The sequence below is a fragment of the Ambystoma mexicanum genome, chromosome 12, assembly GCF_040938575.1.
Source record: "Ambystoma mexicanum isolate Mex_15411 chromosome 12, UKY_AmexF1_1, whole genome shotgun sequence".
Classification (NCBI taxonomy): domain Eukaryota; kingdom Metazoa; phylum Chordata; class Amphibia; order Caudata; family Ambystomatidae; genus Ambystoma; species Ambystoma mexicanum.
In genome coordinates this window covers 11604369-11629352 of record NC_090936.1, presented here as the reverse complement: position 1 = coordinate 11629352, position 24984 = coordinate 11604369, and the positions used below count along the sequence as shown (strand labels likewise).

The following is a 24984-nucleotide window of genomic DNA, read 5'->3' as shown; positions in this document are numbered from 1 at the left end:
TTATTTATTATCTTGCGAAGAAACCTGCTGAATGTGGGTGGGAGATAAACGCTGGGCGCATGACGATGTGCCCGTACATCGCCGGGCACACATGGCAAGCGGTAATCAAATACGCTGTCACCTTGCCCTTAGTGCCCAGGGAGCAATGTGAACCTCGATGATGGTGGCCAACCGGGCAGAAGCACGCATCTGCTGTTCCAATTCTACTCCACATTTGCTTATTTGTTGATTATTAATAGGCCTCTGTTTTGGTGGTATTTCGTGATGGCCTGATCTTATGGTGGTGATCAGACTGCTCGGGGAATGGATCGTCTATTTTTGTATGGCATGTAGACCTCAAATATGAGTGGGGACTTCTGCAGTCGCTAGAACCCAAGACAAAGTCATTGTTTGCTTGTGTTAATTGTTCAGCAGAACTCATAGTGGACTTTGGCCAGAGAGCCACCTAACTTTTGGGAAAGGTGGTGACAGTGACGGGTCCAGACACTTTTGACCGGGGTGGGCCAAGTAGGGCACTGACTTATGCAGGGGTGGCATGAAGTATGAAACACACAAACGCACGCCCTCACACACGCCCTACACACACACGCCCTACACACACACACATTCACTCTACACACACACATTCACTGTACACACACACGTACACCCTACACACACACACACACACCCTACACACACACACCTACATACACACACACACACACACACCCTACACCTTAGGGTGTAACTGTCCCTCTCTTACCCTTTCCTAGTGTTGTAGGGGGAGTTAGCACCATTGCCTTGCATTCACCCCGTTGTTATCACTCACCATGTACGCACAGTCTCACTTGCCCTTCTGCGTTGGCTTTCTTCCTACGTTTTCCTCCCCACTACACTTATTTTCCTCTGATGTTTCACTTTGCCTCCCTACCCCAAACCCTTATATTTTAACCTTCGTCCTCCTCTTACTTTCCTCCCTTCTGCTTCCTTCTAACCCTCTACCACTCCTCTCCTCACTACCATCTCTTACCCTCTACCACTGCTCTCCTCACTACCATCTCTTACCCTCTACCACTCCTCTCCTCACTACCATCTCTTACCCTCTACTACTGCTTCTCCACTTCCACGGGCACTTCTCTATTCCACTACTACTGCCTCGCTGCTTCTACTACGTCTCCTCTTACGGACACTACTACCTTCTACTACTACCACCATTCACTAGTATCTCCTATTACCACCACTTCACGCTCTACTCTCACTCACGCACATCCACTCGGTAGTGATCCCACTGTCCATTTGCCCCCACACTCTCCTGTTGGTCTCTTGGTCCTCGTTCTTCCACCTTCTGACCTCGCCCTTGTAATATTCATTAACCCCTGCCCTTTCCTTCCTTGAATGACCCTCCCCTTCTACTATTGGCTGGCTCTCCCTAGCCAATCTACTTACCTAATCCATGGGGTGTGTGGTGAGTCAGACAGAGATGGACACACTCAGACGTTTTAAATAAAGGAAAGAAAAGCCACCTATACTTGTAATTACGATGGGTTTTCCTAACCTTAAAAAAAAATAAAAAATAATCAAAAACTGGTGCTCGTCAGGATGTCTTACAAAGCTCCGTCCTCTGGCTGAACCTAATCTACCCCAGAATCTGACCCTAAAGGAAACAGAAATGCAGTCTCTCCCTCTCTCTCTTTCTCTCTTTCTCTCTCCCTCTCGCTCTGTCCCTCTCTCTCCCCCTCTCCCTCTCACCTGCTGCTACAGTTCAAAATAAATCCCTTATCCTTTCTATCTTTCTGGAATAGGAGACTCCTGACTCCTACACAAATGCCCTTAATAGTTCAAAGAGTTTGTTCTTCAATTAAGTAACTCAGTAACTGGTCCTATAAGCCTGTTTCGTACAGTAGACTCTGGGCTTAAGTTTAGAATTAGTTTCTTGCTCACCCGTCCTAGGTCTGTCCTGAATTATTGGATCTCTTAGCCCGGCATGTGCCTTCTTGCTCTTCACAATGTCTCAGCTTAAAACTGATAGCACCCCTGCGTGGGTTACCTTGATTCTCAACCTGGTGTGGGCTATCTGACCTCTCAGGTCATCTTACTTTTGTATTGCTCTGACCCCCTCGTGGGGTATTTTCGTGACTCGTCGCTCTTCTCTGTCAGCCATGTAGCTGTTTATGAGTGGTGGTGCTTGTCGCGGGAGGGCGGCATCTACGTCTGTTATGGAACCGTGGTGCAGAGGTCTTCATGCTCGGGTTAACCACTTCAGTTCCTCCTGTCTGCGGCTGACAGGACTTAGGCGCTGGAGCTGCTGAACACCAATGCATCGCATCTGCGGCAGCCCGGTCTCATGTTTGCTCGCCGGTTTGGAACTTCTCAGGCTATCGGTCTTCCTGGGCTTGGCAGCAATCCACAGTCTTCAGATTTTCTCCACACAATACGCTGTCCGAGCGGCACTGCCTCCAGGATGAGACTTCCCCTTTGCGCTGCAGCGCTGCAGCGCTGTGTTATGCTTTCCGCCCTCATGCTGGCTCTCCCTCCTAATGCATGGACCTCCTCTTTCTTATGTTCCTCACTAGAATGTGAGAGGAGACAGCATTGGTTTTGCTCTACAGTCATGGAGTTCAACAGAGTGGGGTCGGTAACCAACCCGTTCCCATTTAAAGGGTCCTGTGCATTATTATACTACTCAATGCCCACTCAACCAACACACATTTGGCATTCTGATTTCAAGGAAAGTGTAGTGAAGGCTCTACCTGGGGATTCTCTGTCCCCTTACATTGGTTAGCATTATACTCCAGCAGTGTTACGTGTCCAGGTCAAGTCTCCCGCCATACCCCTTAAAAGGCCTGTTAGTGTTGGTGATATGTGATGCCCTAGGTAACCAACACACACTAGGTTTAAATGAATTGAAGGTGAGTTGGGAGTATCAACATGGCATACCATGTTCTCAGATGGGGACCACCCCAGTGGGAACCTGCTTGCCCTGACCCCATAGGCGAGGGTTTGTTGCGTAGCAGGCTCACCTTAAGAGTCCTACAGGGGGGTGGCTCCCCCATAGGAAGAAGGTGCACATTCCAGTACTGTTCTCTTGTGTTTCTCCCTTGCTAATTTTCCTGCTAGCCTACATGGGAGGAAGGGAGTGCACAGTGTGACGTTTGTCCTCTACTCAATAGTATGGTGTGAAGAGTAGAAACCACCCCTGGTTTGCCACACGTGTCACTAGACCATCTGAGTTTATTGAAAGGTGGGCATAAAGACCTGTCTGCGCCTGTTCCGATTAACCCGATACAGGAAGAGGTTTGGAAGGCTTATTTTACTGGTATATTTGCTTCGAAGGATAAACCAACTACACTGACAATACTAGACGGAGAAGGGGATTGCGATTTGGCCAGCATGATATCCAGATGGATATTAGGAATTTGAGCTCTTCTAGAGCCTCAGGCCTAAATACCTGACTAATTGGATGTTAAAAGAACATCCTGAATTGTGGGCGAAAATACTTTTTTAAATTTTTCATCAAGTTATTTTAGAGGGGACAATCCTATTTATAAAGGGGGACAGAGAGAGTTCAAAATACACTGCCCCATATCGCTCTTTGACTCCCCGGGGAAGCTGTGTGTGCTACTGATATCAAAACAAATTATGAAATTGATAAGGTTGAATCAGCACTTTGATAATTGTCTATCAGGCTCTGTGTCAGGCTTAGGAACGGTGGCCAATGTATTAGCATTATCTGCTATAAAAAAGCAGGATTCTCATCTGGGGCACCCTGTATACTTGGCTTTTATACATTTAATCACCTTGCGATTTGGGGTATAAAGACTATCACCTTGCGATTCGGACACTCTGAGTTTGATACTGGTGCCTGTCGCACTTATGAATACAAATAAGGATTGCCCACTCCTTCCTGTATAATAGTGAATTTGAAGTATTCTTCAGTTGCGCCAGGCTGCAAAGCGCGACATCAGATTCTCAATAGTTTGTTTCTCAGAAGTGTTTTTATTATGTATGTACAAACTGTGTGGCATGTATCTTATTGCCTTTCAATAATGGTTCAAATGTCTTTTAGGTAACACGTGTTTCGGCCTATGGGCCTTTCTCAAAACAGGACTAAATCATAAGACAGTCATTTCCAATTATAGTTATATGCACAAACCATCATTTTCAATAATAGATAGAAATTTTGGGGGTTGGCAAAAGGTAGTACTTGGAGGAAACGAGCGAGAACAGAATAAACATTTCATTATTCATTTGTTATCACTTCTCATGTTACAACATCAACTTTAATGTTAGCTTTTTTTCTTTTCTTTTGTGGTTTTTAAAAAAATATAGTTTTCTTATTTAACTATCAATTATGGTGGAAATGTATCTTCTTCCCTCACACTGTTTTATTGGATCCGTCTTGCAGTATTGGTCTTGCATGATGCTCAGCAATCTTGCTCTGCGTTAATATTAATCACTTGTTTTTTTTTTTTATTCCAGGGTGTTCCAATTGTCTGGGTTAGTTCCCCGTTTCTACAATGAAATTGGCCCACATTAGGCACAGATCTCCTATCATATAATGATATTGTCATGAACCGTCGTCTGCGTCCCTTTTGGACTTCCTGGTCCCTAACCCTTAGGGGATTGAATACAGTGATCCTTCCAACATGGCCCCTTGAAACAGAATGCTCCTGGCCAGACTCTATGCTCCACGCTCTACAAAACAGAGATGCCCCCGCGGCTCTGCACGTCTCAACGCTACCGCTTGCTGTAGTCAGACATGTGTTGCCGGAGTTCGTTTGGGACTCTCTTTTGATTCCTGGTTCCCGGTTGCTTGAATCCCCCGTCCTTCCTCCCATTCCTCTACCTTACCCCTGATCTTCCTGGATTTCCTTCCGCGATCGGGTTACGGCATTCCGTGCCTCCGAGTGCAAACTTGATTCCTTCCTGGTATCCACCCTGGACTTCTGAACGCTCCCGGAAGTTGGATAGCAAACCTCACGCTGGAATCCCAGGACCAGCGTTCGGGTTTGTACAAATCCCGGACCGTGAGAAAGAAGACATCACAGAAGGTCACAAGCAAACAACAAAAGCAGGTGAGAAGGGGAGAGACTTGTGACAGATTGAGACGCCTAAAAAACGATACAGATACAGATACAGAGATGGAAGCCGCTGTTCAAGACCACATGCGAGGCATGCAGGAACTAACCACGGAGGGACAGAACCTTAAGGCTGAGAATGCTGCATTAAAACAGCTAGTTTTGCCACATGACTCTGCAACTAAAGAAAGCGTGTTATCGGGAGGAGTAGTGGATAAGTATGATGGTTCTTCCAAGACTCTCCGTGCTTTCCTTGATTCATGTTTAGTACACTTCACCTTCAAGCCCACCTACTTCTCCACTCCTAGAGAAAAGGTGGGCTTTATGATCTCACACCTCACTGGAAATTCCTTGACCTGGGCAACCCCCTAGTCAATTTGGGTGACGCCCTCCTGGATGATTATGATGGGTTTGTGGATGTTCTAAAGGCCATTTTTGATCGACCCAGAACAGGTGTACAGTGCCCAAGAAAGACTTCTTGAATTTCGACAAAGATCCCAGGATATGCTCACTTATTTGAACCATTTTAAACAACTTGTGAAGGAAGCAGATTGGTCTCAAGAAGCCAGCTTCACTCTCTTCCGAAGAGGTCTGAATGAAGAAATAAAAGATGAGTTAGCTAGTGTAGCTCGCCCAAGCTCCTTCCAGGCTCTCATGGACCTTTCCTTGCAAATAGACTTCCGAATCCAAGAAAGACGAGCGGAAAAAAAAGTCTAAATCGGCTTTCCAAAAGGCCACCACAGAACACCCACTTAGATCTGAGCCCACAGTTTCTGCAACCCTGGAGCCAGAACCCATGCAACTGGGGGCCTTCCATGGACCCATTACCCCACAAGAGAGGATTCGATGGATTCACACTGGTCTGTGCATGTATTGCGCCTCCGATAAACACCTCGTGAGAGAATGCCCTATTGCTCCTCCACGGCGTTCGGGAAACGCCAGCTCCCGATCCTAGATGGGGCACAGTTTCGGGAGTGAGATGTTTGCTCCACATCAATTCCATCCTTGAACTCTCCTGGACAAAATAATCTTGTGGTTCTACAGGCCTTTCTATCGCCTTCCAAGAAATAATCCTACCCCATCCTGGCGTTAGTGGATTGCAGAGCCATGGGCGTATTCCTAGATCATGATTGGGTCACTGCTCACAACATTCCACATGAAAGCTGAGGAACAATGCAACCGGTAGAGGCTATTGATGGGAGACCTCTATCTTCAGGACCCATAACTCTTCAGACTATGGAGATTCTACTCTCTATAAACCACCATCCAGAGAGGATCAAAATCGACATTATAAAATCAGCCCATTATCCGATGGTTCTTGGAATGCCCTGGCTACAAAGGCATAACCCCTACATCAATTGGGCAGCAGGCTCCCTATCCCTTGGATCAGAACACTGTATGTCTCACTGCTTATCCCTAGATTCCTTATTGAAGTCTTCTGAAGACTCGCAAGAGAGTCAGCAAAATCCAGTCACCGTCTCTAACATCATCTGGATTCCCAGGGCCTACCAAGCCTTTTCTGATGTATTTTCGACTGCTATAGTTCAAGCTCTCCCTCCTCTCAGATCAGAGGATTGCGCCATTGATACTGAACCTTCAGCAGTGATTCCTTTCGGCAGGATGTTTATATTATCAGAACCTGAAAAAAGGGCCCTCCGGGAATACCTGGATACTAACCTGGGAAATGGCACCATACGACTATCTAAGTCCCCAGCAGGTACTTCATTGTTCTTTGTTCCCAAGAAAGACACCAAGGAGCTCAGACCATGTCTAGACTACTTTGGCCTTAACCAGTGCACCCTCAAGGACCGCTACCCATTGCCTCTCATCTCGGACATCCTGGAAGCAGTCAGAGGTGCAGTGGTCTTCAAAAAACTAGACCTAAGGGGTGCCTACCATCTAATTCGTATAAAGGAAGGTGATGAATGGAAAACAGCCTTTAGAACCCCCTTTGGCCATTTTGAATACCTGGTTATGCCCTTTGGACTTGCTAATTCCCCAGCGATATTCCAACTTTTTATGGACCAAGTGTTCTCTGATATGCTGTTCATCTTCGTCATTGTATATCTGGACGATATACTGATATACTCCAAGGACCATCTAAAACACAAAGAGCATGTGAAGGCAGTCATACAACGTCTACGTGAACATAAGCTCCTGGCCAAGCCCGAGAAGTGCCTTTTCCATGTATCAACTGTTCACTACCTCGGATTCGTTCTCAGCCCAAAGGGAATTGGAATGGACTCCTCGAAGGTAGACTCCATCTTATCCTGGCCCGTTCCAACTACTGTGAAACAAATTCAATCCTTCCTGGGGCTTGCTAACTTCTATCGGAAATGTATACCAAGCTTTTCAGAGATTGTGCATCCTATTGTTACATTGTTAAAGAAGGACACCCCCTTCCTGTGGACCTCAGCCCAAGATACTGCGTTCCAACGGTTGAAGTCAGAGTTCACACAAGCCCCCATCCTAGCTCAACCCGACATTGATCAACCCTTTTTTGTTGAAACTGATGCTTCTGACTACACCATTGGGGCAGTCCTGAAGCAAGAGTTGGATGACAAGTTAGAACACCCCATTGCCTATCTTTCTCGCACCTTGACTCCCGGTGAAACCCATTACTCCGTTTTGGAAAAGGAATTACTAGCCATCGTTCAAGACTTCACTGACTGGCTGCATCTCCTCCTGGGAGCTAAACACCCAGTACAAGTTTGCACGGACCATCAGAATCTTCAAGTCCTACAATCTCTAGAATTTAGAAACAGTTGTCAAGCCCGTTGGGCCTTCTTTTTTGCTCAATATCAGTTTCAAATCCATCATGTCCTGGTACACATAACATTATAGTCGATGTCTTATCCAGACGTCCTGATTATGAAAGCCTTGAAGATCGGACCTTCCCAAAGATGTTTCCCCACACAATATTTGTTGCTCAAGCACTCACCCTCCTGGAGAATATTCAAATTCAAACTCAATCCTCTGAAACCTGGAAGGAGCTTAAGAGAAACAATAGATGGAATCTCGAAACAAAGGACAGGTCAATTCAAGGACAATCGGTTGGTCATTCCCACTCCTGGACTGAGACAAAAGATCACAAGCTTATGTCATGATACCTTTCGTTCAGGACACCGTGGCATTACCAACACCCTCCATCTAATACAAAGACAGTTTTGGTGGCCGAAGATGAAGGATGATATCAGGGTCTATATCCATACATGTGCAGTCTGCAATCAGAACAAACATGATAATAAGAAACCGGCAGGCCTCCTGCTCCAACCAGCAATACTAAAAAGACCCTGGGAAATAATTGCCACAGATTTTATTGTGGAACTACCATCCTCCAGTGGCTACACAACTATCATGGTTACTATTGATTTGTTTACTCATATGGCTCACTTTACACCTTTATACAAACTGCCATCCTCATCTGACCTTGCTGGAATCTTCCTAGAACACATATTCCGGCTTCATGGGCTACCCTCCAAGATCATTTCTGACCGAGGACCCCGGTACAGATCTCAGTTCTGGAAGCAATTATGTCGTATACTGGGAATCCAACATTCCTTGTCTTCAGGCTATCACCCACAGACCAATGGAGCCACTGAACGTGTAAACCAAACTCTGGAACAATACCTTTGTTGCTTCACTACCAAGGTCCAAGATGACTGGTCACTCTTAATACCTGTGGCCGAATTTACGTACAACAATTTGGATCATTCAGCTATCAAAACCAGTGCCTTCTTCTGCAGTCAAGGATTTCATCCTTCAGTTGTACCCTCCGTTCTCCCACACCCTACCCCAGTTCCTGCGGTAGATTCCTGGATTGAAACCCTTATTACTGTACACAAAGAAGCAAAGGAACACTTAGAAAAGGCCTGAAGAGAAGTTCAACATTATGCTGACTCCAAAAGAAGACCTGGACCTTCCTACTCAGTAGGCGATAAAGTCTGGTTATCCTCAAAGCTCCTTCCTCGACATCTGCACCTAAATAAATTGGCTCCCAGGTATTATGGACCCTTTTCCATACAAGAAATTGTCAATCCAGTGGCCTTTCGACTCCGACTACCAGAATCCTGGAAAAGGATCCATCCAGTCTTCCACACCTCACTGTTAAAACCATATGTTCAGTCCTCTCGAACTGCTCCAAAATCTACCGCAGTGATTGTAAATGACCAACTCGTATACGAGGTTTCCAGAATCTGTGACTCTAGGTACCGACGTGGTCAACTACAATATTTGGTCGAATGGAAGGGATACCCTCCCAGTGAGCGCACCTGGGAACCCATGTCAAACATGAATGCCCCCAGGCTGGTTAGAAGATTCCATTTTATCCATCCGGGCAAACCCAGAGGAGCTGGGTTTCAGAGGAGGCATACTGTCATGAACCGTCGTCTGCATCCCTTTTGGACTTCCTGGTCCCTGACCCATATGGGATTGAATACAGTGATCCTTCCAACATGGCCGCTTGAAACGGAATGCTCGTGGCCAGTCTCTATGCTCCACGCTGCATGCTCTACAAAACAGACACGCCCCCGCGGCTCTGTGCCTCTCAATGCTACCGCTTGCTGTAGTCGGACGTGTGTTGCCGGAGTTCGTTCGGGGCTCTCTTTTGATTCCTGGTTCGTGGTTCCTTGAATCCCCCGTCCTTCCTCCCATTCCTCTACCTTACCTCTGATCTTCCTTGATTTCTTTCCGAACTTGGGTCACAGCGTTCCGTGCCTCCGAATGCAAACTTCATTCCTTCCTGGTATTCACCCTGGACTTCTGAATGCTCCCGGAAGTTGGATAGCGAACCTCACGCTGGAATCTGAGGACCAGCGTTCGGGTTTATACAAATCCCGGACTGTGAGAAAGAAGACGTCTCAGAAGGTCGCAAGCAAACAACAAAGGCAGGTGAGAAGGGGAAAGACGTGACAGATATTGTTTTTATTCTTATCTATTGAAGGAGTCATGTCAGTTGTGGTTGAGTTCCACTCTCCCATAAAGGGTCAGATCTCTTGGTATTTATCAATTACATAACCCTCATTTTTATGTTCTTAGGGCCCAAGCCCCGCCCCCACATAATAAACTCTGAGTGACATATTTTTTGTCTCAATGGCGGCACATGATATAATTTGAATTATCGTCTTGGGAGTAAGAATAACCTTTTGTAATTGATCCGCTCACTTAGAGTACTAGGGATTATACCATTTATGTACAGCCTTACTTGCCTTAGTTCATGGAGTCATTTCTACTAGCGATCGTGTCTGGTTGCGAGGCACGGTCACCATTTTGGAAGTGTTTGAATATTGGTGCATGTTACCAAGCATGTCTCCACTAACGCGTTTGTTGTCATCCTGTTTTATTGTGCGGCTTTCTTCACCATCGTGCCGCCTCACCTCTTGCAATTGTTGTTATGCAAACATAGGTTCAGATACTTAAGGAAATGCTTTCCCAAACCTTTTTGTCGACGCTAATGCTTTTCAGATCTTTAATTAACTCTGTTTTCAAACTGTCCATTTTTTTTCTTTGAATCCACAATGTTTTCATTGTTCTATGCATATTTATTTCAGTGAACTAATTATTTCCATCCTCGTCCCATATTACATATGGTTCCTTGAAAAAATCAATTTGTTACACACATTGTAAATATACCAAATTCCCATCTGTTCCTTTTACAATATAGGCATATATTTACTAATTTCTACTTAACACACCACTTTCGGCTACTTTTATGCAATACAATTTAATTACACAAACACATGATTAGAATAGCACACTCCTTTCAGGGAATTATATATAACTTATTTATGAAAAGATCCTGCTTTTCAGATTTTTATTTAATCAGTTCACTATTAAATTTCGAATTTATTTTTTTGCAAGAATGAACCCATTTCGTGGTCTGAGTTGAGGCTGAGCCCTGTTGCCCGAAATCTGCATATCATTCTGCCCTCCATTTGTCTTAAAACACGTTCTTTATTCTCACCTCTCTTAATGAATTTTTTTTAGACTAATAAATCTCATGTTATGTTTTTTCTGCGTCTGGTGATTTGTTTGCCAGTGTTGAGTCAAAGGAAGCTTAGGATCTTGACTGCCGACAGTAGACATATGTTCCCTTATTCTGGTGTTCAAATGTGTGATTGTACTGCCTATATAAACTCTGGCACAAACACATATCAGTGTGCATAGTTGTTTTAAAGTTAATTTAATCCTTGATCTGCACTTTTCTTCCGCTCAAGTCTGTGAATGTATCCGTGGTCTTATGTGCAAGCATGCACAACGTGCATGTTCCACAATATAAAATCCTGTTCTCAGGGGTTGCAGCCATGTCACTGTTCGTTCTGTGCTGATAATCAGTCTGTTATGATATGATAGGTTATTTATAATGCGGTTAATACCCAGAGGTTTCTAAACGCTGACCCAGGGATCGAACCTGTGTTGCTCGTGTCTTCTTGCTTCTATGGCGAGCACGTTGCCGCTGAGCTATCCTCCCAAGACTTTAGTAATGAACTTACTTTTGACTATTTCTTTATCTGAACTTTTCTCTTTCTGTTTCAACGTCTCACTCCTGATGATTCCCTTTGCCTTCTTCTGTGTTTTGTGGAAACTTTCTATCCAGTAGCCCCTTTGCTGAAATCTTGGCTGCAGTAAATTTGCATTCTTGCTCAAAGATGGTTTCATCTTCACATTTTCATCAGGTCCTTATGAATTCCCTGACCGGTATGTTTTGAATTGCCGACTGGAGATGGCAACTGGTTGCGTATAAAGATGAATTTACTTCTGTTGGTTTTCTATATGTTCGGGTTAACAATCTTCCGCCTGATACTTAGATCGTCAAATCTAAAATGTGTATTTCTTTCTCATTGTGGGTTCCTGTAAATGTTATGCCAAAAGTGTTGGAATTCAAATCTGTTATAAGCATATCTAATTTATTTGCGCTTCCTTTCCAGATTAGTAGGATATTGTCGATATAGCTGGTCAACAGTGAGACATATTTTTGAAAATCATGATTTCTGTATACTACAGTGTCTACAAAAAGGCCCATAAATTTCGCCAAGGCTGGCACATATTTGGTGCCAATAGGCAACTCCTTTCGCCTGTTGGTAATGATTAGCATCACAGATAAATGTGTTGTATTGTAGAGTTACTTGGAACATTTCCTTAAGTATGTCTATGTGTTGATAATGCTGTATATAAATGGCATCACCCCTAGTACTCTAAGTGAGCAGAACTATTGCAAGTAGTTATTCTTACTCCCAAAACCATATATCAAATTATTTGAGGTGCAGCTATTGAGAGAATAAATGTCACTAAGGGTTTATTATGTGGGGGCGGGGCTCAGGCCCTAAGAACTTAAAAATATGGGTAATGTAAATGATAAATACTAAGACATCTGACCCTATATAGGAGAGTTGAACTCAGCCACAACCAACATGACTCCTTCAAAAGATGAGAATAAACCAATATCATTATATGAGCCAAATGAATCAACTTCCGTGTAGAAACGGGGAACTAATCCAGACAATTGGAATGCTCTGGAAAAAAAACCAAGTTATTAATATTAAGGCACAGCAAGATTGGTGAGTATCATGAAAGACCACTTGCACATGTAGAGTACTGATCCCATAAAACAGTGTGAGTGAAGAAGATACATTTCCCCCATAATTGATAGTTAAAAAGGAAACAATTTTTTGAAACAACCAGAAACGAAAAAAAGCAAATTCTAAAGTTGATGTTGTAACATTAGAAGTGATAACATATGACTAATGAAATGTGTATTCTGTTCTTGCTCATTTCCTCCAAATCCTACCTTTCGCCAACCTCAACATTTCTGTCTCTTATTGTAATTTATTCATACATTTTTGTTTCAACCAATGGTTGGCAAGGGAAGTACTGGGACTTGATCTCAATGGTCGCAAGAGGAGAAATCATGTAGATTTTGTCTTAATATGAATGAACTAGAGACATTAAAACATATTATGGTGTATTGTCCCAACCTTGCAGACCAGTGAAGGTCCTACTTTCATAAGTATTTCTCTGGTTTTAAATTGTTATCGCAGGATGATTTGTGGATAATGAGTTTTAGTGGACAATGTGCCTCCCTAAATTTAGCGGTGATAAATTATTTGCTGTTTTAAAAAATGTGACCGAGTACTTATGTAGGTGAATATTAATAAGAATGAATACAATGTTTTTAAAATGTTAGCAATGATTGTCTGGCAATTACTCCACCCATTTCTACTTTCTCCTTTTCACTGATTTTGATTTCTCTATGTAGCCTACATATGTTAGAAATGTATTTGAAGGAATTGTATATGATTGTTTAGGATATATTTTATTTGTATTTCTTAATTGTATAGGACACATTTTATTGTATTTTCTTCCTCCTTTTGTTTTATTTTTGAAAGGTTCAAATTTCCAGCCAAAACAATAAAAATAGCTTGTTTTAAAAAACCTTTTGAGTTGCACAGATGGAGCAACTTAACTTCCTGCAGTGCATATAATGATGATAATGCATTTTTATATAGCACTTTAATCTAAAGCACTTTACATACATTACTACCCAATCGAAATTGGTACTCATTTATCAACCTTGGAGGATGAAAGGTTGAGCTGGCCTTGCAGGGATTCAAACCGGTGACCTGCAAATAAAACACAGATCACAGTAACAAGCGTTTAACCCACTGAGCCATCTTACTGGGTGTTGAGTTCCTAACTTTGTTGGGCCATCCTAAGCAGTGGTCTCTCCCCGGTGCAGTAAAGAGGAGTCACTTATTTCTCCACTCTCTAATTCAAGATTCAGAGTTTATATCCCGTTGAGATGTGTTGCCAAATGTCACAGTACTTCGAAGTAGGCTTGAGGTTGCGGGAGTTTGTGGCCTCTCCAAACTGTGCCTTCACACTTACAGAGGGTATATTGTTGGCTTCCGTAATTTAAGTACAAAAGAAATTGGCTTTTTTAAAGGAATTCCATTATTTGTAATTTACTCGGATATGGTGTGAATTTCTCCACACTTTATCCGCAGTGTCTTGTAAATTTGTGTCAGTCTTAGGACATTTTGGAGCAACGTTTGTGCTGCATGATCCAGCTGAAAATGAAATTTGCTTCAAGAGACAATTGCACAGATGAGATTTTGGTCTTTCTGCCAGTGCACGTGGTTGTTCAAAATTGACAGGCAGTAGTGCAATTTCTGTAATCTTTCCAACGGTCTATAGAGGTTTATTCCTGGTGGCTTCAAATCTCATGTTCCGAGAGTCCTACACATCACTCTCTCTTTATGTGTCTTAGTACATCACTGTTTGCAAACCCCACCACTACTGTCTTATAATATATGTTCATGTCCTGGATATTTAATGTCTGTGCTTCTTCGCTTGACTGTTCCATAACAAGAGTGCTGCAATTTAGTGTGCGTAGTATTTTTACCAAGAGTGCATATGTTTTTGATAGTGTTTCTTCTCTTTCTTGATTAGCATCAAAGGCAAATGCCCCGAAAGCTGCGGAATCCTCTGTCTCCACCACTTCGTCGGCCAGCAGTTATGGTAGTGGATATAGTGTGGACAGTGAAGGAAGCAGCACCGCTGGCGAAAGCAACCAGATTCCTATTCCCAGAATGTAAGGAATCCATTGTCCAATCCTCAGTGCCCACTGATGTGTTCACTGTTACAAATGTCATGGAGTGATTGGTTTTGCTGCAGCTGCAGAGCGGTGCTGCACTTGACGTTAAATACCTTACTTGTTGTGCAAGGCTCGGCTGAAGAATTTGTTCTGGTAGCAAAGAGAGCAAGAGAAAGAAATCCTGTGCATTTGCTGGCAAGTTGTGTTCGGGCTGATCTGTTTCACAATCATTATAATTCATCAGGGATAGACAATTCTTTGGTTCTGTGTTCTTTTTATTTGTCCTGTTAATATTTTCTCATCTTGTTTGAACACGCAATGTGCACATGCTGACGTTTGGAATATAGAATGATTTTTCAATATGCAGCTATTACAATCTAATTTATAATATGTTAGTGAAGAATTACAAAAAAGGTAGCAGGTGCTCCTCTCCGGAAAGAACATGGAATGATGACCTGTTGTGAGATGAGAGTTTGCAGCACACACTTTTTGCTCACTGTACCTTTCACAGATGGGAAATACCCATTTGCATATCAGTCTTTGTCCCGCCCACATAGGCAGTCCAGCACCGAAATGCTGTGGCAATTCCTCTCCGAACAAGAGTACCAACAGCAACCCCATACACGTGTTTCAGCCTTGTTGGGCCTCATCAGTGAGGTGAAGCTGTGCCTCTCTGAGCACAGTGAGCAGGGAGTCCACGTCTGGTTGCCCCCAAAGACTGATAGGCAAATGGATATTTCCCATCTGTGAAAGGTACAGTGAGCAAAAGCATGTGCTGCAAACTCTCATCTCAGAACAGGTTATCATGCCATGTTCAGAACAGGTTATCATGCCATGTACTTTCTGGAGAGGAGTGCCTGCTACCTTTTTTGAAATGTTAGTCAAGAAGAAAACTTCCATAATTATTGCAGGTGGAAGTATTCCCTGAGGCAGTTCAATACCTGTGAAACATGAGCTGCTAAACCAATCTCCTCCCCTCGGTACAGCTGTACGCCTCCTCTGTATCCCACACCCCGCTGTATATCTGTTTTGTTGTTACCACTGAAAGGTGCTGCGTTCTGCATTTGTATTGGTGTATACCTCTGTAAAACACTCTGTTGCTTCTCAAAGCTCGGTCAATACCATAATAATTACAATGTCTCCATCATGACATTGATACTGTTTCCTTGAGCCCCCGTGGAAACAACCTCTGCTGTGTCCTGTTTGACTCCCAAGCAACTTTTCCTCATCAATATGAAACCATCAATTTTAATTGGATTGGAAACAGTTCACAACTATTGGCAAACAAAAATGTGTGTTTGTGCAAACATATATGCTTCAGAGAACCAACTGGGTATCAGTATTTAAATACCCACATACAAGCTTCTGTTCAGCAGATGGGTTAATTGTTTCCTGGAGCTTGTTATAGGGGCTATAGGGGTCTTGTGTGGGGTGGGTGCCCTCTCGGTGCCCTACTATTTTACCCTTGGGTGAATCGCAGGGTTTGACAAGTTTGTGGGATTTGAACCACCGACATTTCGAGTAAAAATGTAACCCATTTCGATAAATGTTTTAGGGTAGACATGGTGAATTTATTAATTGACTGCAAACAGGGGAAATATGTACATGCATTTTTAAATTTAATTTGGTTTATTGATTATATTTCAAAAGATGACAAAAACGTAGTCTGTAGAATAGGGTAAAAAAACAAACACACACGGCCCAAGATCCCGACTCCTAACAGTGGCAATACGTTGATTTTGATTGATTTATTACGTGCACCAGACAGAGCAAACCGTATTCGGGTGCAGATGACCACTAAACAAGAATCCAAAAAAGGGGGCAGCAGGAGTTCTAGTTAGGTCAGACTTTCATTTTTTATTTAAATAGGAACGTTTTCAATCTCTTCCTGAAGAGATCTAGGGTTTCACACATTCTGATCTCTAATGGAAGCTGATTCCATACTTTAGGCCCGAAAGCTCCAAATCTTCTGTCTCCTCTTGAAACACATTTAGTCCGTGGGATACAGGGCAGGAATTTGTCTTCCGAACGCAGACTCTTTCTTGGATGGTTTATCATAATTTTATCAGCCAGGTAATCGGGTGCAAGCCCTTTCAGGCATTTAAAGACTAAACGGGCCATTTTGAATTTGATTCTGTCCTCCACCATCAACCAGTGGAGGGATCTTCTCATTGATGATACATGGTCCCGTTCCCGTGATTTCCTATTACTCTGACTGCCGCGTTTGCAATGGGCCATCCGCTCTTGCTGCCTTACTGTCATGAATCCGTCCCCCTGGACGTTGTGGCGCTCCTGGAGTATCTGCCATTAATTGTGCCTCCATGTTTCTCCTGAACGTCTTTTTCCGGTCTAGACTTTTTTTTAAATGGCGCCCACACAGCAGTAGGCATTGAGTCTGGAACCTCAGTTCACTGCGTTGCAACCCGCCCGTTCGCTTCAGGTTAAGATGCTAGAGTTTCTCTACCTGGCTCTCCTTTCTACTACAGCCTGCTCTGCCTACACTATTGCCCCTCTGCAGGTATCCAGTGGTTGCATCGAATGCCAAAGCATTGAAAAGAAATGCATCAGCAAAGAAAGCATTGAATGCATTTTTTCAAAGGTAAAGGTTTTATTTGAATTATAATGGGGATTAAGGGTTAAAAAAATGGGGGTTGGCGGGACCCCCCCATTCAAATATTTTATTATTTTTTTTTAAATGAATTCAATGCTTTTTTTTCGTTGCTTTTTTTTAGATGCTAAGGCATTCGATGCTTTAGCATTCGAAGCAATCACTATAAAACCCTCTGCACCTGCTTTCAGGCTTCCGTTAGGTAGCTTTAGTCTCTTGCTCGCTGCCTGGCCTTGAAAGCATTACTGCTTACTCTGTCTCTGACTTGCCTCTGTATTGAATTTCTCTGTGCCCGCTCTCCCTGGCTTCAGCTCCTGCCTCTCGGTCTCCGCTCAACACCCAGAAGACCTGCACAGCATTTTCCAAACAGGGTATTTCTTTTGCTACTTGCCTTTTGCTGACTGTCTCTGTGCCCGCTCCTTTTTCGCTTCAGCATTTACCTGTTGTTCTTAGCTCGACATCTAGAACACCTACACTGCATTCTGAAACAGGTTTTTTTTTGCTGCCTCTCCCCTTCCCCCATTACTGGTCTATGCCTGAAGGGGGTCTTGTGCTCTTGCAAAAATACCACGAGCGAGCATAGTGGCTTCATCTCAGAATAGACCCTATCTTCACAAGGGCTGGCTATCCACGCGAAGAAAGACCACTGCAGCTGCACCAAGGATACGCTCCTCCGCAGCCACTGCAAGTTCTTCAGGTGAGGGGGAGGGATAAGATTGTGAGAGATTGTAACACCAAGAAGTCATGGCCGCCGCAGAACAGATCAAGAACTGGTTTCTGCTGTCCAGGGTCTCTCTTTAGAAGTCCAGGCCTTAAAAGTTGAGAAGTCAGTCCTAAGGCAATTAGTGATGGCAAGAGATATCCATCCAACAGAACTTCCTCTATTGGGATTGGCCTCAAGCAGGTTTGATGGGTCTTCTAAGAGACTCAGGAATTCATAGATGCCTGCATGGTCTATTTTACCTTTCGGACCACGATACATGCCTCTGATTAGTCACAAGTTGTGTCTATGGTTTCTAACAAGGTTGGTAATGCCTTGACATGGGCCACCCCGCTGGTTACTTCTGCCAGTTTTGTGATGCAGGATTACGCTACATTCATCACGTTGTTAAGGCAAACCTTTGAGACACCTGAAGTGGTTTATTCAGCCTTTGAATCCTTGCTGGACATTAGACAGGGATATTCTGACATCATGTCCTACATAAACTCAATCAAAGGGACGGCCGCTGAGGTAGGGTGGGCATAAGCAGCTCAGTATATGGTGTTTAGGAGGGGATTACACGAGGAAATAAAGCAAGAGCTGGCCCACACCACTCGACCCGCGACCTTGTCAGAATTAATCTCCTTGGTCCTGAAGATCACCTTTCGTCTGTCAGAGTGGAGGGAAGAACGCGAGAAGCATAAGAGCTTACCGGGTACTCAACCTCCTCGGTTAACCACTCCTTCTTTTCAAATGGCTGCAAAAGTAGAACCAATGCAGATCGGAGCTCCTCTGGGTCCCTTAACCGCAGAAAGAAGAAAGAGGAGACAAGAGTTTGGATTGTGCCTGTGTTGTGGATCCAGAGCTGATTTACTCTACAACTGCCCAGAAGTACCACAAAGACCACAGGGACACGATAGACCCCACTTCTAGTTGGGACCCCCAGCTGGGTTGTTTCTATGCCTACACTACAGGCCTCTGATACACAATTGTTAGTTGTGCAAGTCCATCTGTAATAACCAGAAAAGAGTAGCATTGAAGTATTGGCCTTGGAGGACAGCATGGTCGCTGGAAATGTCATGAATATAGTCTGGGCTGACAAGGTAGGCATCCCATGACTTGTGCGAAAGTAAGACCAAGTGGTCGAGGAAGTGGATGGCCAGCAGTTCTGTTCAGGACCCATTGGCCATTCCTCTATACCACTATCCTTGTCCATGTTTTATCACCAAGAGAAATTGTGTTTTGATCTCATCCACGCAGCTCATTTTCCCCTCATTTTGGGGATACCTTGGCTTCTTCTCCACAACCCTGCCATAGATTAGACAAGGAATACCCTCCATTTCACCTACAAGTTCTGTTGTTCTTAATTATTTCGGATCCATCATAAAAGAGGAAGGGGTCCTTCTTGTGTCCTTGTCCACTCTTCAGCCTCCTGTTATTCGGATACATTGCATCACCACTAAGTACCTGGAATCTTCTGACGTCTTTCTGGATAAGATACCGAAGGACTTAACACCTCATCGGCCTGAGGACTCTCTATCGATTTGCTTCTGGATGCCATGGTACCCTTAGGTTGCATGTATTCCCTTCCCTTACCATAGATGAAGGCACTTAGGGAATACCTTGATAGCAACCTGCAGAACTGCCTTATAAGACCATCCAAGTCTCCCACAGGAGGACCTTTGTTTTTTATAACGAAGGAGGATTCCAAAGAACTACGGCCTTGTATAGACTATCGGGGCACTAACAGGGTTACCATCCAGTTTAGGCACCACATGGGTCTCATCAAGGATATTCTGGAGGCGGTTATCATATGATATGACATTTACAATGCACCTATACACAAGTGTTTCAAGGCGTGACAAGGCATGGGAGGGGAACAGAGGAAGGAAAAAGACATCGATTTTACTAGGACTAGTTACATTGAGATTGCGCAAGTGCAGCGGAGAGGGTAGGGGAAAGTACCAGGGGGAGGGGAGAATGGGAGAATAAAAACAACAAGTAGTGCGGCCAGCAAGTGGCAAGTGCGAGGGTTAAAGTGCAGACAGCAGGTATCTAATAAGTGCAGGTAAGGGTACTGTAGGGTTGCAGATGCAGGCCAAAGTGCAAGGGTTGCCAGGAGGCAGTGCAGGGGTGCAACTGGATGGGCAGGAACCTGGGTCCGAATTGAGAGGATAACCAGGTGGCCAGTGCAGTATCAGACAGGAGTTCAGGTAGCCGTCCTGTTAACCAAGCTGGATCTGAGAGGCGCTCATCATCTTTTTAGGATTTGTCAAGGGGACGTATGGAAGACCACGTTTAGAACACTGTATCGTCAAGGTGAATAACAGGTGATGCCCTTCGGTCTAGTCAATGCCCCTGCCATTTTCCAGTGCTTTATGGACAGGCTCTTCTCTGATTTACTGTACCATTCAATCATCTATCTCGACGACATCCTTGTATTTTCCACCTCAAAGGGTCAACACAAAAGACATCTCACTGAATTACTGAACCGGCTCCCCAGTCATCAACTACTGGTAAAGCCTGAGAAATGTCTCTTTTAGGTATCCTGTTCCATACTTGGGCTTTGTATTATCGGATAAAAGAGTCAAGATGGAAAAGCGCTAGTTCACAGCTATCCTCCAATGGCCATCTCCATCCGGTGCTAATGAGATCCAACGCTTTCTTGGACTGGCTAATTTTGATCGAAAATTCATCAACACATTTTCAAGGATCATACTTCCCATAACAGAAGTACTGATGAAAGATATAGCTTTTCTTTGGAGTGAAGAAGTGGAAGGTGCCTTCAAGAAGCTCAGATCTATGTTCTGCTCGGCACTGTGAGAAACCTGAAGGTGTCTCCCTGACTAGTCCCCGGGGATCTGTCATCCAGGTGGCCAGGACACCGCCATCGCTTTTGGATCCAGTTCCCGGGGGTGGACCAATGTGGGAGGATCACCTGGATGGGGGGGCGTCCTCAGGGAGTGGAGGTGGGACACCGACAGGGAGACCCGGTGTCCCCCCTTCTTATAACACCTTTTCCCCAGCCTACCACGTAGGACACTCAAACACTGCACCCTCCCCTTTTCCGACATGAACACTTTTGCACCATGAAAAATGACAGACTAACACCAGAGCTGTCTTCCTGACATGTTCCAATACAAGGGTCAGGCAAAGTCAGGAAATTGACCAGAATCATACAGACCTGACAGCCCTTTCCCTTGCGCACAGGGATAAAAGGTGGAGCATGAGAGCACAATACAAGCAAGGAAGACTCCACAACGAGAGAGATAACCCAGCATTGCAGTTCAAACGGAGGAGAAAGTTGGCGAGTACCAAGGGGGTGTCAAGGACAGAATCAACCTTGCCTTTCTGACCCAGGCCCGTGAAACCCTCGTGGAAGGAATTGTAAGACCGCAAACAATAGCAAGTGTGTGTTGCAGCAGATGTCAACGGTACACAGGGCCCTCCTCTGCTGATTACCAAGTCGGGGAGAGACACTTGCTACCATGGTACCGGCCTTGACTTCAGAGACAAGAAAAGCCAAGCGGTTAATCACAGCCGGTGATTTGAGGGGAGAGCCGATAAGAATCCGAACTGTGTTTAGCAAAAGTAGCGAGCGGCTAATTGAAGAAATTACAAAGAACTGTTAATGTGAGAGGGGTAAACCTGCTACAGAGGTGTCGGGCACCACGTGGGTCCTCACTAGGGAATCTCTGGGTGATTAACCTATTGTTAAAACTACCATGACCAGAAGGACTTGGGAAAGGCGTGAGAAAGGGGTCAAAGTGGTCATACAGGGGTTTAGTAAAATCCTCTGTACAGTCGAAAGTCTTTGTCTGGCAAATGATTGTAAAGCTAAGGAAAATTAATACTGCATCGAAGAAATGTTCAAAGTATTGGTTGATTAGCAAAGTTGTCAAGAGTGAACCCGACAGAGGCATGCTGATGTAAAGGGGGCGAAGCCTCAAGTCCCAATGAATAGTGTGTTTACAAGAGTAAACCCGGCAGAGAAATGCTAATAGTGAACTGTTTAAAAAGACATTAAGATTTGTGAATGTCACAGAAGAGATTGTTTTGAGAAGCCATAGTTAACCCAATGGAGGGAGGCTGATATTGCAGAGGCTTTGAGCCCGGAAGAGGGGGACCAAGAGGTGAAATGGCATCACCCAACGTACATGTAAAAAGTAGCTTTTTATTTATTATTTTTGATATATCAGGCCCATGTAGGCAAGAGAATGTTTGTAGAAAAGAGACTTATCCACCGAAGGCCCTGATAGCTGAGAGCAGAACTGTTGGCTCGTGCTGGGAAAGCTTGAGCATGAGCTGTGTTGCGGAATCCTACTATGTCACAATCTCAAAATGTGTCCTGATTTATTGTTTGTGTATGCTTCTTTCTTTCTTGTGATCATTATCTCACACTCTTTTTTGTATTTAGCAGAAGGGCTGGCAATAGGTTTCTTAGAATAGGCGCTTTAATTGACAAGATGCCACTAGGACTGCCTTATTATTAATTGATGGTCGTAGCTTGCTCCTATCTTAGATGTAGGTTTAGTTTAGGTGTTTTTCCAACTTTATTATACAGTTCAATAAACACCGTTGAACTGTTATCACTTGTGTCTGTCTTTACTGTTGCAACCGTGAGTTCCTTACAGCAGCCATCTTCAAACAGCCCGATCAGACTTTGCCCTTTATTGTAAAGGCTGATGCTTCAGCTGGTGCCATCAGAGCTTCTCCTCAAACAGAGCATCGATGGCATGGAACACCCACTTGCAGAGTGATACCCACCACTCTGCAATAGAAAAGGAGTTACTTAACATGAAACTAGCTTGCTCTGAATGGCGTCATCTTTTACAAGAGACATCACATAATTTTTTTGTTTGGACTGACTATAGAAATTTCAAGGTCCTTCAACAAATGGGCTGCCATAATGCTCAACAAGCCCGCTGTGCATACTTCTTTGCCCAGTTCGCTTTCAGCATTTCATATATCCCAGGAAGCAAAAATGATGAAGCGGATTGTCTCACCAGATGCCCAGGGGAAGCCTCTGACCATCACTTTCCCACGGAGCAGATTATTCAAGAGGAAAAATGTGTTTTCATGATCTCTTCTTTTTTGCAGGAGGTTAAGAATACATTTTCCGTGTATACTCTTCTGGAATCCGGAAGATTACGTCAATTTAGGACTTTTCAGAACAATATTTTCTTTTTCAGAGATCGACTTTTGGTACCAACCTATACATTTCAAGAGAGGGTTATGGCCTTGTGCCATGATTCCAAAATATCTGGTGTTAAGGGTTTTGCAGCCACTTTATACGCCATAAAACAGTCATTCTGATGGCCTACTGCCCATGAAGACGTTAAAGAGTATTTGGGAACCTGCTCAGACTGTGCCCAGGGAAAATACAGTAGTGCTAGACCAGTGGGCTTATTGAAAAAAATCCAAATGCCCACCCGTCCTTAGAGTCATCTTTCTACAGAATCTGTGGTAGATTTACCACCCTCACAAGGGCGCACTGCTATCATGGTGGTTGTCGATTCCTTCAGCAAGATGGCATATTTTGTTCCTTTGCCTGGAGTTTGATCGGCCCTAGAAATGGTCAAGGTCTTCTTCCCAGAGGTATTTAGGTTATTTGGACTGCTGCAATCTATTCTCTCTGATAGAGGTCCCAATTCACTTCTTCGTTTTGGAAGACTTTATGTAAACCTCTGGGAATAGATCAGGCTCTTTCCTTGGGATACCACCCATAGTCTAAAGGACAGACTGAGAGACTTAACCAAACGATGGAGCAGTATCCCTGCTGTTTTACCAACTACAAACAAGAAAACTGGGTAGACCTACCCACAGCTGAATTCTCTTATAATAATTCGGTTCACTCTGCTATCAAAGTGAGTCCCTTCTATGGCTCTTATGGTATACATCTGCGTTCTCTACCTTACATGGCATTTCCATCCACCCATCTACCTTCTATTGATTACCTATTTACAGACATCTCTGCCTACAACAATTTGTAGAATAGCAAGCAAAGGTATAAGGAACAATCGAACAAGCACAGGAGGAACATTCCATGTTGGGACGAGGGTTCCAATGTATGGCTGTCTATGAAATATTTACCTCGATGGGTTAGACGCACCAAGCTATCATCTAGATACATTGGGCCATTCAATATATTAGCCAAGAGAAATCCTATGGCTTTTAAACTTCATAAGCCCAAGCCTTTTTGGCCGGATCCATCCGGTATTTCATTCATCCTTGCTATTCACCTACAAAGCATATCCTTATGCTCTAAGGAATCTGCCCTACAGAACTCAACCTCCAGAAGAACCTGGAAGTACAAGGTTTCTCAGATTCAGACAGCTGTGAGAGACCAGTGAGCACACACAGGAGGGTTGGAGGACCAGAAAGGCTGTTGGGGATCCCGAGAGGCAGAGAGATAAAAAAGTAAGGGTCTGAGACCCACACGTGAAATTGATTGGCAGTACCAGGGAGGTTAGTGCACGGGCCTGCCACATTCCCAAAGAAGGGAAACGAGGGTTGCCCAAGCCTTTTTTGCTGGATCCATCGGTATTTCATTCATCCTTGCTATGTACCTAATTACCAGATCCTTATTTTCGAAGGATGCTGCCCTACAGAACTTAACCTCCAGAATTACCTGGGAGTATGAGGTTTCTCGGATTTGTGACTCCAGATATTTTCACGGTACATTACAATATCTGGAACAGTGGAATGGGTATCCAGCATCTGAGAACTCATAGGTGCCTTCCTCACATATCAAGGCACCCCTATTGATTCAATGGTTTCCTCAGCTACAAGCTTGCAAGGCCGGTAGATCCAGATATAAGAGAGGGCATACTGTCATGAATCAGTCCCCCTGGAAGTTGTGGCGCTCCTGGAATATCAGCCATTGATTTTCCCTCCACACTTCTCCCGAAGGGCTCTTGCTGGTCTAGCCTTTTATAACACGGCACCCGCACAGCAGTATACATTTGGTCCAGAACCTCCGTTCACTGCATTGAAACCCTCATGATTCGCTTCAGCGTAATAC

The 24984-nt window shown here is 44.1% G+C and overlaps 1 protein-coding gene across 7 annotated transcripts in view; it reads left to right on the top strand.

The window, feature by feature from the left end:
• PCLO (piccolo presynaptic cytomatrix protein) overlaps nucleotides 1-24984 on the top strand; it is an 854190-nt gene that overhangs the window by 749261 nt on the left and 79945 nt on the right. For all 7 annotated transcript variants that reach the window (XM_069627816.1, XM_069627812.1, XM_069627813.1 and 4 more), the window contains one exon: nucleotides 14508-14649. In XM_069627816.1, coding sequence (XP_069483917.1) covers nucleotides 14508-14649 — 142 coding nt within the window. The remainder of the gene's footprint in view (nucleotides 1-14507; nucleotides 14650-24984) is intronic.